Source organism: Chroicocephalus ridibundus, chromosome 11 (assembly GCF_963924245.1).
Source record: "Chroicocephalus ridibundus chromosome 11, bChrRid1.1, whole genome shotgun sequence".
NCBI classification, from domain to species: domain Eukaryota; kingdom Metazoa; phylum Chordata; class Aves; order Charadriiformes; family Laridae; genus Chroicocephalus; species Chroicocephalus ridibundus.
This window is the reverse complement of record NC_086294.1, coordinates 9870873-9889511: the sequence shown is the minus strand read 5'-3', so window position 1 is coordinate 9889511 and position 18639 is coordinate 9870873. Positions and strand designations below refer to the sequence as shown.

The window sequence follows — 18639 nt, the reverse complement described above, 5'->3', positions numbered from 1 at the left end:
TTCTGATCTTAGCTTTCCTGCTGCTGTGTTTCATGAGAAGAGGTATGTTAGGAAGGATCACAGGGGTCTGTAGCTCCAGCCCTGGTGTGGGCATCTGTGCCAGTGTGAATGCAGTGTAAACCATGGTCTCAGGGTTGTGGTTGATCAGTCCCATAACTGAAAACAAACAAATCAACTGGCACTATGGGGTATTGCTTTTCTGTTTGATTTTCCTGAGGTTATTTTCCTTTATTTATTTATCCATGCCATCTCCATGAGCCCTGGAGCTAAGCAAAGCACATTATGTACATGACTGCAACAGTTCATGGCTGTCTGCTCTCCTGCCTTAGCTCTCCTGGTGCAATGGAGGACACATCGAGCCAGAAGTCAGGACAGAGCGAAGGTGCACTGGGCTCCTTAATGCCAGAAGAGACTCCTGCCAATTTTATATGTGTCAAATTGGAGGAGTATGAGCCCACAGACTTCAGCACCAAGGAACTCATCCTAAAGAAAGCCAGAGAGGTCTGCACATGCGATCATCAAACCATCATCACTTTCTTCTGTCGGCTGTTCCCAGTGCTGGACTGGCTTCCCCGGTATAACATCAAGACGCAATTGCTTGGGGATGTTGTATCTGGGCTCCTGGTGGGGATAGTTGCCATCCCTCAGTCCATCTCCTACTCCCTGTTAGCCAACCAGGATCCCATCTACGGAATCTACACCAACTTCTTCTGCAATATCATCTACGTTGCTATGGCCACTTCGCGCCATAACTTCGTGGGCTCCTTTGGTGTCCTGTGCCTGATGATTGGGCAGTCTGTGAACCGGCACCTCCAGCTAGCAGGGTACAGCAATGACAACGCTGGATCTTCACTGGCGGGCAACTCCACCTCCTCCAGCAATGGGACGGGTGCCTGTGACAGGAGCTGCTACGCCATCACTGTGGCCCTTTCCTTAAGCTTTCTGGTTGGTCTTTACCAGGTACAAATGTTCACTGTTGTGCTGTTTCCTCTCTCTTTCCCTGCTAGGAACTTCTCTGAGCTAAAGATCTCTGAGCTCCAGTCTTGGTTCAGACTTACAAGTCACGAGAAACCTTTCCTGATGTGACTAGACCCCAACACCCTTGAATCAAATGTAGTGATTTAGAAGCTCCCAAACACAGCTGAATGGGGGGTTTTGTTTCCCTCCATGTGATATCCAGATCCTTGGATGTGTCTGAAACATCCTTAGGATCAGACACAGCAAGGGAGGAGGAGGAACTATGAACCATGCTTCCCACCACATCAGTCCTGGGGCTGGGCTGGCACCTGGTGCAGGTTAGAGCAGGTTTGGGGCTGGCAAGAACAGCCTTCAAGGACCCTGCCATCAGCAGGGTTTCAGCCCCTCCTTCAAAGGGGCTCCCCACTGCCTGGGCCTAGCTGTCACTGAACAACTTCGGGCTCTTTCACTGGAACAACTAAAATTCAGTCCATCACACTGGTTTTATGCCACCGAGTGATACTCAGAGCTGCTGTAATGGGGCTGCTGCCTGGACTTTGAGTGTTAAATATGTGCCCTTATCGCTTCTAAGGAGACAGCAGCAAGGACCTTGTAGGCTTCTTTGTATGGCATCTCTAGGCACAGACGAGTGTTAGAGGTAGGTCCCTTTAGTTTTTCATACCCCAGATTAACTACTGAACACAATGTCCTCTGCCTCGCACTGAATGCTCAGCAGACAGAATAGCCAGAGCTGCTAAAGTGGAAGCAAACTGACACAAATTGCCAGCCACCTCTTCCAGCCTTTCTCATCAATGCTAAAGGTATGGCTGGCTTGCTTTTCAGATCCTGCTGGGGGTTTTACAGCTGGGCTTTGTGGCTGTCTACCTGTCAGAACCTCTCCTCAGTGGCTTTGTGACCGGCTCCAGCCTCACCATTATCACCTCCCAGATGAAGTGTCTCCTGGGACTGAAAATCCCTCGTCATGAAGGGGTGGGATCCTTCATCCTGACCTGGGTTGACCTTTTCAGATACATCCAGAACACCAACATCTGTGACCTGGTCACCAGCCTGGTTGCTTTGGCCATCATAGTGCCCGTCAAAGAGATCAATGACAGGTATAAGGAGAAGATGAAGGCCCCACTCCCCATAGAGCTGCTGGTGGTCATTGTAGCCACAGTAATATCTTACTACTTTAATTTCGAAGAGCGATACAAGTCTGCTGTTTGTGGGGATATCCCCACCGGTTTCAGGAAACCCACTCTACCAGATATAAACCTGTTTTCCAGCCTGGCAGTTGATGCTCTGCCTATTGCTGTTATTGGCTTTGCCATGACTGTCTCCCTGGCAGAAATCTTTGGCAAAAAGCATGGCTACGCTGTCCGTGCCAACCAAGAGATGATTGCCATTGGCATGTGCAACCTGATCCCTTCTTTCTTCTACTGCTTTGCTAGCTCTGCGGCTCTGACCAAGACTCTGCTGAAGGAGTCCACAGGGACCCAGACCCAGGTCTCTGGCTTGGTCACCTCCCTGGTGCTGCTGCTAGTGCTGCTGTGGATCGCCCCACTCTTCCACTCGCTGCAGACCTCCATCCTGGGGGTGGTCACCATTGCCAACCTGCGGGGGGGCCTGAGGAAGTTCCGTGACACCCCCAGCATGTGGCGGCTCAGCAAGCTAGACACAGTGGTGTGGTGGACAACCATGCTGTCCTCCACGCTGATCACCACAGAGATTGGGCTTCTCGTGGGCGTCTGTTTCGCTCTGCTCTGTGTCATCTTCCGCATGCAGAGACCCAGGGCCACACTCCTGGGCAAGGTCAGCAACACAGAAATCTACGAGGACCAGTCCACTTACAAGCAGCTCAGCACTATTGTCAACATCAAAATCTTCCGCTTCGAGTCATCCCTCTACTATGCCAACAAGGACTATTTCAAAGCTGTTCTCTACCAGAAAACCGGGGTAAATCCTATCCTGCTGGCCACTAAGCACCAAAGGGTGGAGGCCCAGGCAAATGCAGACACAGCCAACAGCAAGAGCTTTTTTGGCACCAGGTTTGACTGCCTGAAACAGGCCAAGAAAAGGGCTGAGAAGCCTCCAGTAGATGCCTGCCCTCCCTGTGTAGGTATGCACACCTTAATCCTTGACTGTGGGGCAATGCAGTTTATAGATACCGGAGGCCTCTCTGTGCTAAAGGAGATGCATCATGACTATAAGGAGATTGGCGTCGAGGTGCTCCTGGCCAACTGCAACCCTTCCATCCGCCACCTGCTCCGGCAGGGAGGCTGGGCTGGCAAGACAGACAGTGGCGGTCAGTTGGCTTTCCACAGCGTCCACAATGCAGTGCAGTTTGCTGAGCGGCGGTACCATGTGCAGCAGGAGGAGAGCAAGGAGAAAAAGGATGCTCTCCCAGACCCTGAAGACTTGAACTTCCAGGTGTCTTTGTAGCCCTGTGTGTGAGGAACGATTTCTGATGGGGATGGGCTTGGGGTGCACTTGGTACGTGCAGTCAGAGCGTGCAAAAAAGACTTTGATGAATGGCCAGCACCAGGCATGGGGCAAAAGGATTTGGGGACTAGGGATTATCCCGCATGGATAGGTGTCTCTCGTGGGCACTGGGGGGCACGAGTGAGCCGTGATGAACAGACTGAGCCGACCTTTCCAGTTCTCGGGGCTCCGCGGTCCGCCCGGGGGGGGACGCGGCTCTGGTGGAAGAGAGGGGTCAAAGAGAGGGTGTCAGACCGCTCTGCTTTCAAGCCCAAGTGCTGCATCCCAGCCCCCAGCCCCCGGGCAGGGCTGGTTGGGTCAGGGCTGGATAGAAGGGTGCCTCCGGCTGATCGTGGCACCCTTTGCTGTGGTTTAGGGAGCCCCTGCCCCGTCAAGAGACTGCTCAACTGTCAGGATGTGGAAAAGCAGGAGGTGAGCTGGAGCCACCGCCGGGATGGAACAGTGTCCCTCACTGACCCGGTGACATTCGGAAGTGGCCTGGTCCTCACACTGTCCATAAGGGCCAGCAGCATGGGACAATGCTGTCCCTCTGCGTTACAAGCACTGCCACGGTCCTTGAGGCAGTAATAGGTGTCACTCTGCGGCAGTGGCAATCACAGGAGGAGGCTTTGCAGGGGTTTGTCCCCAGAGGGCTGTGAGCAACCCAAGCTTTATGTCTGAAAATCCCATTCCCCGTGGCACCCTGGCATTAACCACCATCTGATTGCTTTTTGTGGGGAGGGAGGGTCAAGAAAGGACACTAAGGCAAAGGAGAGAGGAGCTGTAGGCAAGGTCTGCCATCTGCTCCTCTGAGGAGCCCTGGTGATGCTTCCCACCTCCCCATGGGGAGGCACAGCCCCAGCCTCCAAGGCTAGGCATGAAGGCAAGCAACTCCCCTGTGTTGTGCAGCTCAAGGTGTGCACCCCCAGACAGGAAAGGAGCCACAGCCTGCTGGGACCCACCAGGGAGGTTCACAAAGGCAACAGGAGCTTGTTACTTGGAGTTTCATTCTATGTGCACCTCGAGCACCTGTATAATGGCCCTACACAGAATAACTAGGGAAAGGATGCCAGCGTCCTCTGTTGTGGCACAGTGCCTTGAAAATTGCATTGTGGAGAAGTGCATGCCCCAAGGCATCTTTGGGTGCCAGACAGCAAGGCCACTCACCTGCCTCCTGAGACGTGCAGCAATGGGGCCTATGGCCCGATTACACCGGGGACAAGAACCACCCGTCCCACTCACTCCCTCACTCACTGATGTATATTCATCTTTTGCTGCCTTTATTTTGGACTGCCCTTCTCTTCCCCGACAGCCACTCTGAGTCAATGCAGGAAATGGATTGCAGAGGCTCATTTATTTTCCAAACACCCTATGGCATAGAGTTTAACAGCCCCTCAACGGTCACAAAACAATGGCAACAAGCCCAGCGACAGCAAAGCACTTCCTTTAAAAACAAACAAAGTCGTTTCAGAAACTGCTGGGAGTTTGTTCAGCTGATAGTTCTCCCTCAGGCCCTGTGTGTAGCTCAGGACAGTCTCCTGCAGGGGAGAAGAGGCGCTTTCCCCTGCTGTTATTTACAGACTGAGGTTCTCATGACTTCTATAGCTGAGATTATAGATTTCTTCCCCAGAAAAGGTATCCGAGATCACCAGCTGCTCTTCATAAACTCTAAATCAGGAACACCTGTGCCATAGCTTGCAATGGCCACGGTTCTCCCAGTGTTTGCCAGAATTTGTGCTGCCTTTCAAATGCAATGGCTGGATCCTGACTGCAGCTGGAGAAACGTTGCTGCCACCCATGGCCGTCAGGCAGGGCTGTCTTCTGCCTGCAGCACTGACAGAGGGGACCTGGCTCCGAAGCAGACACAAGGACTGGTCCTTTCTGCTGGGCTGGGACAGGCAGCGTCATGCTGGCTCTGCTTCTGCATCCCAGGGGTGAGTCCTTGCTCTGAGCTGTGAGGCTCCACAGCATTGCCAAGTACCAGAATAGCTTTTCTTCCTTGAACTCCATCTGTAAAAACACCTTTTGTGTTGCATATTTAATAAGTGACTATTCCCCTGGCCTCATCCAAGAAACGTGGCACCAGAGATATTGTGCTGAAGGGAACTCTAGCTTTGGCAGTGACTCCAGAGCCCAGGGACAGGACGCTGTTGTAAATAAAGTGCATGGAAAAGGAAACCTGCTGGCTCTGCTCAGGAAAATGTCTTCTTGTGGTCAAATGGATTAAAGAGATGCCCAGCTGCTTGCAGGTCCTTGGAGCAAGCTTGTAAGTGTCAGATGAAGCTGAATTGATGGAGAGGCCAGTGCGAGGCTTGCAGGGCTGGAGGGACAGGCGTGCTCGGCATGCTCCGGGTGCCAGCGGGGTGCAGCTCTCAGGTGCTGCAGCACCTCCTCTCGCCAAGGGTCCTGGCAGGCCATGGCAGCATGAGGCAACTCCCCAGGGAGGCTGCATCAGCCATGCAGCAATGAGTAATGGGGCAGTTTTGTGTCTGAACGGAAGAGAATCAGCAAGGCAGTAGAGAAGAAAAGCCTTGTTACCTGCAAGGATTATGACCTTCCCTCCCCTTTGGAATAGCATTGCCATAATTTTCTTCATAAGACTGTTTATGGTGAAAATTAAATTGTTTTAGTTAGACTTGGATGCATTTATGTTCTCAGTGGGGTCATAAAGCCACAGCAGGAAATAAAACCAGTGCTGATAATTCCTGGGCATGGCCTGGTGCAAGCTAGCACAGAGATTACTGTCAGAGCAGCGGTTCCCACAGCCCTCTGTGATGGGAAATGGCTTTTTATGTGAGTGGTTTCTGCTCAGAGCCAGGAGAGCAGTTTTATGAGATGCTTTCCCTGGGAAAGGATAACCGAGGTGGCAACCTCCTTCCCTCTCCTCTCCAGCCCAGAGCAGCTGGGATCTTGATGGCAGTCCTTGCACAGGCTGCTTGCCCAGATCTCCCAGCCCATCGGCGCCAGCATCACCTTCCAGCCCACAAGTCAAACGTCTCGGTGACCCAGCCTTTCTCTGTTCCCCACAGATTGGCAAGGTAGCTTGAGGATAACTGCTATTTTTATATCAGTTGCTATGAAGAGGCCCTGGGTTGTAAATGACACAGAGGAGAGATGAGGAAAGACAAATGACACAGTCCAAGGTCAGCTTATAGGCAGTGTTGTGGGAGGTCAGGCTGGCCTCTCACCACCTGCATCTCCTGGTGGAGGAGCAGGAAGGGACCGCGACAACTGTGGGCCAATTCCTGGTGATGAAAGGCTCCTGGTGAGGGCACAGGGTGCTCGTCTACCCCCAGCACCCAACTGCAACAGCCCAAATCCCCCTCTTTGCCAAAGGACCTCAGCACCTCAGTGGGGCGCTGACCCACCACAACTCCCACCCAAGAGGACCCACCACTGTGTCCCCGACAGGCTGCACCCCGGGGCCTCTCGTGTGCCTGTCCCCTAAAGCTTCACCAGGGGCTGAGGAAGTGCCGTGCAGCTGAAAGCAAATGTTATCCCTCCTGTTAAGCAGCTCACCTGTTATTCTGCTTCTCTCTCTCCCCCCTGCCTTGCTGTGGATCTATAAATACTCCAGGAGTGTGATAAATAGAGGATTGCTGCTAAAGCTTTGTCAGCTGCAGTTGGAGCTGACTGTGCAACTGTTAATTATGCCTCAGCAGCAGCCGGACAGGTTTAAATCCTTTTGATGCTTTGAAATGCTCCCTCTGGGGAAGTTTAAGGAATAAAGGTTGTCGTGGCTGATGGGTGTTTGCTTCCCCTTCTAGAAAGCATATGAGACACTGATTGCTGCATGGAGGGCTGTTCTCCTTGCTTCCATCGCCTGTTCCTGGAAACACACGCTCTGTATAATGGCAAGAAGTTGCTTCTGCAGACCTGTGACTGCACTAAAGCAGTTAGCGTGATGCCAGCATGTGCAGAGTTTACCCATGTAAACTTTCCCTAGCAGACAAAACTGAGCTGGAAATAGAAAGCAGCAAGCTGCAGGCATTGGCACTGGATTTCCTGAAAAAGGAAAAAAAAAGAAATGGTCCTCACTGGAGATAGCCTGGTGACAAAGGACTCAGCAGACAGTGGCTAGGGCTAACGTAGTCTATCTGCGGGTGAAAAGCTCCCGAGGGCTTCAGCACAATCCAGGGACTCTGCTGGGCCCCCTTCTTCCCTGACTCCCCGGGAGCTTGCCAGGCTGAGCCCTGTGGGTGTCCGCATCTTCATCTAAGAACTTGCTGCTCGGGATTGCTTCATGGGTTTGCTGTGCCATATTTCTACTTATATTTCTCAGAAGAAAGGCTTTGCTCTGACATATTCATGGTGTCTTCCAAGTTCTTCCACTGAGTAAGGGGCATGCACCCCTCCGCTTAGATCCTGGTCTAAAACATTCAAAGTCATGGGATGGCCACATCAGAAACCCCTTCCTAAGCCACTGGATAAAAATCCATTCCTTTTTCTGCCACTCATCCCTACCCTCTAGTACAAAGTGTCCTGGGTGCTGTGCAGGTGCCTGGTGTAGGGGTATCATCATGGATGATGGATGATGCCCTGGCAATATGAAAGAAAAATCCAAGCTGCAAACATCAGGTGGTGATTGTGGGCAAGTGTCCCCAAAGCTGTGTGCAGAGCTGGGGCAGAGCCTGGGCTGGAGCCATGGGGCTTGTGCCCAGGCACCCTGCTCGAGCTGTGGGCTCAAGGGGAAGACAGGGAGAGGTCGGAGGATGGGTCTTCTCCAGTCCCGGCTGTTGCACTAGGTGTGACGAGTTTTTATTATGTGCACCAAATTTACTACTAACCCAAGCTCCACGTGTCTGATTAAGAAGTGCTTTCCACACTTATTCTTCTCTTTGAAGATTGCTCTGGGGGACTGTAAAGTTCTTGTCATAAACGACAGCCTGCTTTCACAGATATTTCCTCCTGGACGTAGTCTCCTTCCAGCCACAATGACTGCAGGCCAAAGGCTGAGTGTGATTTCTGTTGTGCAACCAAATACATGATGTTGCTGGCAGAGGACGCTGCCTTCGCCGAGCTGGCAGTGTGCAGGTGTGGGCATCCCGGCACACCAGCCCGGGTACATACTTACATGCCCAACCTCATAGGTGTTCCCCCAGGCCCAGCACTGCTGTGCCATTTCCAAGCCCCAGCTCTCTGACTCCGGTTCCGCAGGCAGAGCTTTCAGCATGACGGGGCTGTGATAATTTGACAGCAAAGCCTGGGGTCTTTTCCTGCTACAGTCACGTGGAAAAGAGCTTCCAGCCCCCATGTCTCCAAGCTCCTCCATGATTTTTGGACCCTGCTATGAAGGCTGCACAGGTGGTGCAGCCTGAAGGTAAGAACCTGGGAGGGGGGACAGGACAACAGCACGCTGTTCCCTGCTCTGTCCTTGGCAAGTCACTCAGCATCCAAACCCTCTTTGCATTGAGTTGCATCCCTCCCTCCACCTGCTGTAAAATAGCAGCCATGAGATTCACGTCCCTGAAGGGAGCTGCCAGGGCTCAAACCACACAGCTTTGGAAGTGACATTTTTGGTAGCATTTCCAGATTTTCAGTGGCCAAGAAAAGCAAGGGAAAGAGACAAAGTAGCTTTTGAGATGCAAAATCCCCCATGTTACTTGCCTGGAAATGTGATCGGTTTGTTTTTCCACAGTGAATCTAAGAGATGGGACTTTTCTCAGTGATGTTCTTGTGAAAACGGGGCGCTTTGGTCTTTTATGATGATACCACGACTCGGTGCCCTCAGTTTAATCAACCACCCAGCATCCCTGGGAGCCCTGGAGAAGCTGGGGTGACAGCTCTCTGTCAGCAGCCGCTGGGCTTCCAGCGATCCTCTTCTTCCCTGCTTACAAACAGCCTCTCCTCCAAAGGAGAGCAGATTTACATTAACAGCATGAGCGGCACCTCTTATCTCAGCAGCACCTGGAGCGATAAGGGCAGTTGCATGAGTGATTAACATTAATGTCTAAAGAAGGAGAGCAGCTTCCTGGAGAGGCTGAGAAACGTGTCCTTGTGTCTATGGGGGGAGCTTGCGCTGGCAGCATCTTCCTGTTTGCAATTTCCCAGCAGTGTCAGGCTGGGCAGCAGCTAAGGCTGCGACAACATCTGGGGCACAGCCACATCCTCCAATTTTAGACACGTGATGGGAATTCATCCTCTCAAGCCCTGCTGATAAAGATAGAGGTGTTTCTCCAGACATGGAGATGCTTCTCTAGAGAGGAGTTCAGAGCCCTTGGAGGAAGTCTGTTTTATTCCCAGCTATCGAGCGCGTCCAGGGGGACAAGTCTGATTTCGGTTTCCCCAGTGGGTGGCTAGGGAGTACATGGTGCAGGCACAGTAACAACCTTTGCGTTACACACCCCATGCTAGATGCTTTCCTGAGCACTCAGCAACCATTTGCCTGGACAATGCATGCAGGTAATTGTAGCTACAAATTGGGAGATGGCTACTTTGGAAAGATAGGCATGGGGAGAATCCTCTCACCTCACTTGGGCTATGCAGAAGTAAATGGGAATGGTAGGATCCTGGGGCACTGATGAAGAGAGAGGGCAGGAGCTTCATCCCGCCTGAGACAAGTACCAAAAGCAGAGAGTATAACTCATGGCTGGACAGGCCCTGGAGATCCCAGCTCATTGCACAGCCCAGGTTGGCTGCGGTTAGGGAGAAGGGGTCCTGGTACATCCCTGAAAGGGAAGGCTGTGCCACCACCCCACTCCATAGGTAACAGTCACATCCTGCTACCCATAGGGACCAGTGCCACTCCAAAGGGAGAAGCTGTCAGTTCTCAGGAGGGATGGAAAAGGAAGAAGGACAGAGATTAAATGAACTGAAGAGGAAGATTACTTTGGGCAAAATTCTTGCAGTGTCCAGGATACTCACAAGTAGCAGTAGCTGCTGGTCTCTGTGTTCTCCTACGAAACAGCAAAGTCAGCCTGGTGATTGGGAAATCTTTCTGCAATTGCTATTTTGCTATTGAACTAGCTCTACTCTTTGCCCTTTTTTCATCCTTGCTTGGAGAGGAATTGGATGGAGTCAATTTGCTCCACTTTGTGTCTGATCGTTTTCTGCCTTTTAATCAGAAAGCCCATCAGGGAGGGGAGGCAGATCAAAGCACCTCCATTTGACTCATCACTGCAAGCCCAGGGCCCTGTGCTGCCCAGCCATGGCTCTTTAGTGACAAATGCTGCTGCCCTCCGTCATTGCCCAGGAAATGACAATCCGTCCCACTCGCCTGGTGATGCTCCCTCCTATTTGCAAGTGGGTGCTCTGCTTCTTGATGTGTTATTAGTCACTTAGAGGCGCACATCTCTCTAGCTCATAGGAGACCTTGCTAGGGAAAACAGCTCCATAGTTCTTCCAGCTCTGTGCAGGAATGATGACTGTGGCTAAAAATGGACTCATGGCTTCTTTTAAAGGCAGGGGTTCCCTGGGCTGCAGCCTGACCTGCGAGGGCTGCTGAGGTAAGGGCATGTGCTGCTCGCTGCCCTGGCGGGCTGAGCTGCCCACGCTGCTGCGCCACAGACCACAGCTGGGGACACTGCAACACCGTCCCAAGCCCTGGGGCTGGGCTGGCCGTGGGAGGCATCTCCGTTTGGCAACAGGCATCTCCCGAGGGCCCGGGTGGATAAGCGGGGTGCATGGGTTAGGTCTACCCAGCCCTGCCCTCTGCCAGCGCAGGGCGAGCCTCACACAGAAAACCCCTCATGGGAGCTTTTCGGAGGCCAGGGAGCAGCAGCGCTGATGCCAACTCATGAATGGCATCCACGCCGCCTCCATGCATACCCCTGCCCTGGCTTGAAGGGACAAATATTGCTGCTTCCCCAGGGATTGTTTAGCAAAGAGGAAAGTAGTTGCCAGAGAGTGTTGTGGGTTTTGTTATGATGGTCACGGGCCAGTTCCCAATTAGATACAGTGTGCTAGGGGAAGAGTAACCCACTGAGGAAAACCATCCATGTGACGGGAGGCTGGAATAATAAAGGTCAGAGAGAGAATGAGGGAAGAGCAGAGCTCTGCTGGTCTTCCCAGCCAGAGCAGCTCCTGCGGAGGGGACACGCACTGGCTGGCCACTCGAGTTCATTAGCTAATGAACTGGCTCAGCTGCTGGCAATCATGATTTGAGCAGTTCAAGCGGGGAAGCCTGTGCCAGCGGGACTGAGGAAAGTGAGGAGGGGGCAGGAGGGGAGAGGGGCGGACACGGACACGGACACGGACACGGACCGCAGCTCGGGGAATGCCAGGCTCTGCACTGCCTTCTTGGCAGCCACCATCTGGCAGGCTAATTAGTGCACGTTATCATGTCCTTTGAGAGTTTGAAGTACTTGTTAGTAATAATAATAACAACAACGATAATAGTCAAGATTAAAAATAATTAAGGAAGCAAACTGTAGAGGAGATTGGATGCTCAACTGCACGAATAACCCAGGGGACTCCCCCGGGGTCCTTCTCCAGGGACAATGCCAGTGTTAAAAAGAGGTGGTCATGGTCCACGTCAGTGGGACAAGGATTTGGAGAGATTTCAGACGCACCACCAAATGTTCTCTCTCTGATATATTGTTATTGTTTCCTCTTTTGCAGGCTGCTTGCCCAAGAATACTTCAATTTCAATTAAAAGACAGCAGAGGAGAGTTGACAAGCGGACTCCTGACCATGGGGACCTTATTACTGGGGCTGGAGAAGCCAGTGAGCATCCCCGGGCTGGTAGCTCTGCTTGCTCCAAATGTGGCAATCAGTAGGTGACAGCTTGCCAGCATCCTTGGGGATGGCAGACGTGCCACGCTGGCACAAAGTGGGCGATATCAGAAGAGGTGAATGATGGCCCAAATTATCTGCAGGTGGTATCAAATCAAGCTGCGCAGGCAAATGGTTTTCCACAGAGGGCTTAAGGCAGAGGTTGGTGTTGTCAAGCACAGCTAAATGATGGGGTTTCTGAATTTTTTTATCTAGCAGTAATACAGGTCTCAGAAACTTGGAGGGAAACTCTTTTCCTTGGCACTGTCATCACTGGAAAAAAGGGAGGAGGATAAATCATTTTTCAGTGCACCCCCAAGAGGCTGTAATCCTGCTTTCTAGCAGCCATCAGGCATGCGGCGCAGGGACAGCGAGGGCAGGGGCTCAGCTCAGGCGAGGAGGAAGAGACACAGTGTTATCATGATGGGCAAAATGGGAGCAGAGAGACCTTCATGTCCATCCTTCTGGCAGCAAGGGAAAAACCTCCAAGATTCTTGGCCTTCAGGAAGGTAAGAAAAAGCTCAAAGCGGGGCAGGAAGATGGTAAAGAGAGTGAGCTGTCAAGGAAGGGAGAGGAACTGAAATGAGCTTCATTTGCTCAGTCTAAAAAAACCTGAGACATGGAGGAGGTGAGCATTAGAGCTGGACACATTAGAGGGTGAGCGTTAAGTTGGACCCCGGACTCTCTTCCAAATCAGTATTTACTCTAAATGCAACAGTTGGCAGTGCCAAGTGTCCCCTGCCACTCTGCGAGTGAGTGCGGGCGCAGGGCAGCACGTGGGGACGGGGTCACGCAGGAACGGGGCTGGTCCGCTTGGTGTGTGTGCTGGTGGGAGAGCACTTGGGCACAGAAGGGCATTGACAGTCGGCATTTAAGACTGGAGAGTATTTATTTTGAGACGAGGTAGTATGCCAAAAATAAACTAAGAAACCCCAAATCAAGGCAGGTAAAGCTGTGCCGGTTGGGGTGCTGTGCCGAGGGGAGCGCGGGCACGCCAGCCACTGGATGGCATTGTTGTTTCACACGGATGAAAGCTGTTGAGGCTGCCCTTGCCTGTGGCCTGGAGCCACCGCAGGAGGCTGGGCACCAGTTTTTGGGAGAATCTGTGGTTCCTCTAACCACGATATGGAGGTAGTCACGGCCGGAGTGACCCTGCGCGTTGGCAGGTCTGCCACTGCAGGGCAGAGGGCGTCGGGAAGAGCCTGCTCTGTGCCGTGCTCCGCTGCCCTGTGGGTGCCACCGCCACAGCCGGGCTGGTTTCTGCCTCTCTAAGACGTATACCTGTTCATAGGCTCTTAGGGCTGTCAAGATCTCCACACTCCTCAAGATCTGCCAGCACTGCTGAAGGAAACAGGAACATTATTGCATATCAAAGCATTACCTTCAGGAGGAGCCCCTGGGAGCGCCTGTGTGTTTGTGTGAGCAGGGGAGGACTGCTCCCTGCTTCTTCCCACACACGGAGTAGGAAGCACCAGGTGAAACAGGCCTGTGGTACACTCCAGATATGCAAAAGGGTGCTTCACGCAAGGGGTAATTAATGCAGGAACCCCTTGCTGCCAGACGCCAAAAATGTATTTGTAATCTGGCAGGAGTAATTAACGGAAGAACAATTAATCGAGGCAGTGGTATCCTCTCTGGCCAAGGGACTTCTTTAACTGCAGATCACTGCTGGCTTGGAGAATTTGGAGAATGTCCCAGGGATGCAGCGTGTGTGCCTGAGCCTTCATGTCCAGCTCCCTCTTAACCTCCTCCTTAGGTAGCCACTAGTAGCCACTATAGAGATGAAGTACGGTATTAGATGGGCCACTTTTATTCCCCAAGCACTACAATAACTGGGCTAAATACTGCTGGGATGCTTTAGGCTGCTGTGGCTGGACCAGAGGCAGCCATTTCTTTCCTTTCTTCTATTTTTTCTCTTTCTTTTTTTTTTCCCCCCCCTAGAAACCGTGCCACGCGAATAATTCACTGTGTGTGGCCTCCAAAAGGAAGCACAGCAGCTGCTGCTGGTGAAAGGTGATTTTCTCTTGCTGAACGCTTCCACCCCTGTGCCCGGCCTGGCCTACTATGCCCGTTATTTAGCTGAAAATATCTGCTGTGTTTGGGAAGCAGCATAATGAATTTCCCTTCAAGGCTGTGCGAATGTTGCAGTGTATTTTGCCAAAATCAGTGTGGAAACTGCAGAAAGGAGAAGTGAGAAGGACTGAAGGTTAAATGTGGCACAACAAGCGAGTTAAACTTGGGTGCAGAATTTCTGGTATTTGTTTCTTGGAAGTGAAAATACTTAATTGTCTTTGCATTTATTAGACCCCAGGCTAGTTCTGCAAATCCCAGCCGCGACTTCCATTCCTAGCCATGGAGGAGGACTAGCCACCTGTCTGTTTTGTCCAAGCCCAAGACAAATTGGTATCGCAGCTCTGAGATGGGCAGCTCTGGTTTAACTTCTGATGTGCTGAGCTGTTGCAAATTACCGAGTGTCTCCGGGGTGGGAAACGGAGCTGGGTTCACTTTCTGCACATGGACAGTTTGACTGAAGGCACTGGGCTTACCAAACTCTTGTCATGGAGCACGTGCAGAAGACTGAGCATCAGCCAGTATTTGCCAAGCACAAAAGTGATCACCAGCATCTTTGAAAAAACCATTCTAGGAAGTGCCAGCCATCGCGGCTGCCGGGGTGCAGGAGGCTGGCTGCGGGCTCCGGCACTCACTGCCCTTGGGCGAACATTGGCCATAACTGTGTGTTAATCCAGCCTGCAGCGGCCAGAAAGGGTTTGCAAGCCACCTGCAGGCTCCAGTTTGTTCTCTCTTTGAACAGCCTGAAAAGAGAAGTCTTATTTTTTCTTTTCTTTTTGAAGATTTTTGATGATCAGAAGATTAATGATCAGAAATAATGCTGCTCCACTGAGCAAGTAAAGGACTTAGGAAATAGTTTTCCATTTCCAAGAGGGGCCTAGGCTTTCCTTCTGGGTAGTCAGGGCACCCCAGAGCAGCACAGGGGTTGCTGGCTCCCTTCGCTGCAGGGACCAGCCTCCCTCTTGCCGAATGGCCGTGACCCCGCAGGCTCCCGTCTCAGGGCTGACCGCAGCCGACCTGGCCGTGTTCCTGAGGCTGTGCAGCGCGGCGTGCGATGCTCCACACACCGCTGCCACTGTTCACGCAGCGCCAGCAGCCCTGGGGAAACACGGTGGGAAAAGCCACAGCCGCAGACTGAGGTTTCCAGCCCGGAGCAGAGGGTGAAGGCTCCCCAAAGAACAAGGAGTGGAAAGGAAAAAGTCACTCTCCGGGTTTATTTTTGTTTGTATTTTAATAGTAGGGCTGCTAACAAGTGGAATCATCTACGTGCTGCCATGGAAACAGCAGCCTTGGTCCCCAGCGCAGTTCGCAGCCATCTGCAAGGGAACAATTGCTGGCCTGTTTGTGTAAAATCATCCGGGGTGGTGCCGGACGGCGTGCGGCTGGCCAAGGGGAAGCCACACTGAGACACGACAGGACGTGCTTGTCACACTGAATAAAGGGACATACAAATGCCCGTAGACAATGTCCTGTCTGGAGAAGAGCTGACGTGCGAAACCAGTGTGAATCAAATTGGTTTGAATGAGTGTTTTATTCCCAGGGGCTGCAGCGCTTTGCGTGTGGTGCTTATGGACATTCACGCTGCCAGCTGCATGGTTGTGTGGACACTGGGATCTCCGTGCAAGCAGAGGTCTTTGTGGGCAAAGGAAAGTCCTCTGAGAGGCAACAACGTGGGAGAACCTAGCAGGCTGCTGCTCCTGCAGAGATGAATTTCGACTGCTCCGGCGTGGGAAATGGAGCCAGGTTCACTTTCTGCACAAGGACAGTTTGACTGAAAGCACCGGGCTTACCAAACTCTTGGCATGAAGCATGTGCAGAAGACTGAGCATCAGCCAGCATTTGCCAAAAACGCCGGGGAGCCAACTCCTGGCTGTGCTCAACCATGCGATGGGCTTCAAATCTTGTGAAGAGCAGGTTCTGCTCCCAGCCAGTTGCTCTACCTGAAAAGTGCTGCACATGAAAAAGAAATACACATGAGAAATGGCAGAGGATAACCTGATCCACACGAACCTCCTCCCTGCTTGGGCAGGACTGCTAAGCCCAGGATTGCTTTGCTGGATCATGACTGAAATGTGCTAGGCCATTCTCTGATGTCATGAGTGTGTCGCTGAGATCTCATGCTTTCCACGTGGAAAACCACCAGAGCCCTGCCAGAGGAAGATTTCCTTCCTCTGCTAGGAATGGGTGAGGGTGCGACCTGCCGGCTGCTGGTGGAGGCCAGCTCTGCCCTCCACCCTTCAGAGGTCCTTCAGCAGCATCAGTACCCAGCCCTGGGCGGACTCGGGCTCCTTCATCCTTGCAGTCTGCCTGGAAGGCCAGCACAGGCAGCGTAGAGGCTCAGGACTTTGCCTGAAGAGTCCACAGAGGAGCTGATTCCTCCTTGTTGTCAGAAAGAGGAGCTCTAACAGCCTCCTGACGCGTGTGCGTTGAACCTGTTGAGCTGAGCTTGTACCACCTTTCCCCCCGCCGTCCCGCAGCCGAGCGCAGCCCTGCCTGAGCCCTGCCTGAGCTGGCAGTCAGTTACTCCAGCTAGCTCCTGAAACCCCTTCCTTTCTGCTTGTCCCCCTGTCTGGTGCTCATTTTCCTCTTAGATCCCCGTGACTGCACTTCTCATGCATGACCATTCAGGGGGAAAGATTTTGAAGCTTCCAGGCTCCGGTGCCAGAAGGGAAGACACTCGCTTTCTGCGAAGAATTTGCAGTGGTTAACCTGGCTGCAACCATCTTGTTCAGCCAAGCAAAGAGGAGAAAAATTACTTGGCTTTAATCTACTTCGTCTTCAAAAATATTTAATAAAAGAGGGAAAATAAATTCAGGGGGGCTTGTGGGCATCCTGAGAGCAGAAGAAGAGGTAAAATTAATCCTATCAATAATCCATGATGAATGATTCACTCAGCTCTTTTATTCACAGTTGCATATAGTTATCCTTATTCACTCGGAGATGCAGTGCTCATGGAAATATACGCAGACTCATATGCATATAAATTATGAAGCCCAGCGCGGGCTCCTACGCAGCCGGGGTTACAGCTCAGGGTATCTCGCCCGTGGCAGACGGCTGCAGGACCTGGCTGCCGCCGGGCTGAGCATGGGGTGCGGAGCAGCCTCTGGGCTCTTCGGAGCTCCAGGAGGTTTCTGCCTGGACGCGTGCCGTGGCTTGGTTCCTCCTGCTTGCATTTTCACAGCAAGTTCATCCCTCTGCTCTGGCAGGGACAAGGAAGGGAAGGGGTCTGTGTCACCTTCCCTCGTGGCAGGGAGGATTTATAGGAAGAAGGGCTATAACGCCAGCGTGGCCCAGTGTCTGGTGTGCTCCCTGCTGCCTGGTGGGAGAGGTGATGCCGGTGTCGCCAGCCCCTAGCTGCCTCTGCGCTGCACTAAGGCTTCTCTCTCTTTTGCCAGTTGGTACCAGAATCTATGCTCTGGTTTCAGCAGTGTGGTCCTGACGCCCCAGCAGCAGCAGCCAGTGCCTCCTGCAGTGCAGAAAGACAAACACCCGATGCCCCGGGGTGCTGTGAGCCTCTCAGCACTGGGGGGATGGCAGGAGGCGGGAGATGTAATTCTGCCTCCCAGGCAGGTCTTTTTCTTCCAAAACTTCTTTGCAGGAGAAAAGAACCAATTTTCATTAGATATACAATTTTTTTTTAAACCAGTTAAAAGAAAATGATGAAATGTTCTGTCACACTTCTGTGGCCTGTGGAGAGAGGACTGAGATGGCCCAGCACTCCGAGAGCCTCTCCCAGGAGGAGTCAGAGGAAACGCCAAAGGACGCTGAAGAGCAGAGGACACAAACCCATCAGACACTACTCGGGCTTGGGGAGCACTGTGGGTGTGCATGCTCGAGAGGAAAACCCAAAATGTACACAGAGCCGGCAGCAGCGCCAGCCTGAGGGCAGATGTGGCTTTACTGGAGGCAGAAGAGGGAGCCGAGGAGGACGCAGCCCCAGCACAGGCACTGCCTCCTGTCCTTCCCTGTGGAGCTACAGCAGCACCAGCGCTTCTCCAGGTGCCCACGTCTGTGCAGGCTGAGGGTGCTTTATTATCCGCTGTCATTTTGCCTCCCTCATCCTTAAATTTCTGATGGATTGTTTAGTAGTTTCCAGCTCACAGACTGTAAATGGGGAATTTGTCTCCAAAAAAATTGTCTCCAGTAAAAAAGAAAGACAAACTTGTCCCCTGATATCAGACTTATTTCATATTCCACCTCGCATGACTGGAACCGGGAAAGGGGTAGGTGGTCTTACATATCTCTGGCCATTTCAAAGTTGGGGCTGTGCTGGAGATGGAGATGAGAGGTTTTTGCGAAAGACATCCCAAGGCACCGGCCGTGGAGGGGCTGCACTGCTGTGCGGAGGGGAGCCCCTGTCCCGCAGGCAGCTGCCTGGCCCTGCTCCAGCTGCTGCTGACACGGTTGCCCCTTGCTTTG

General features: G+C 52.5%; 1 protein-coding gene across 2 annotated transcripts; it reads left to right on the top strand.

The window, feature by feature from the left end:
- The first annotated feature begins 279 nt into the window (after window positions 1-279).
- Window positions 280-17881, top strand: LOC134521763 (sulfate transporter-like). Of its 2 annotated transcripts, XR_010072867.1 has the most exons (4): window positions 280-960; window positions 1801-5372; window positions 11998-12151; window positions 17867-17881. XR_010072867.1 is itself a non-coding variant. In XM_063348641.1 (2 exons), the coding sequence occupies exons 1-2, from the start codon at window positions 283-285 to the stop codon at window positions 3397-3399; spliced, it is 2277 nt and encodes a 758-aa protein (XP_063204711.1). In that variant the 5' UTR covers window positions 280-282; the 3' UTR covers window positions 3400-7228. The 2 variants fall into 2 exon arrangements, 1 of the variants encoding a protein (XP_063204711.1); XM_063348641.1 differs by lacking the exons at window positions 11998-12151; window positions 17867-17881 and having other exon boundaries at window positions 1801-7228.
- Window positions 17882-18639: the final 758 nt, after the last annotated feature.

Excerpts from the sequence above, each read along its gene's own strand:
- LOC134521763 (XM_063348641.1), top strand. The coding sequence starts at position 283 with ATGTACATGACTGCAACAGTTCATGGCTGTCTGCTCTCCTGCCTTAGC. Across the intron at positions 961-1,800 it reads TTCTGGTTGGTCTTTACCAG|ATCCTGCTGGGGGTTTTACA; the intron begins GTACAAATGTTC and ends CTTGCTTTTCAG.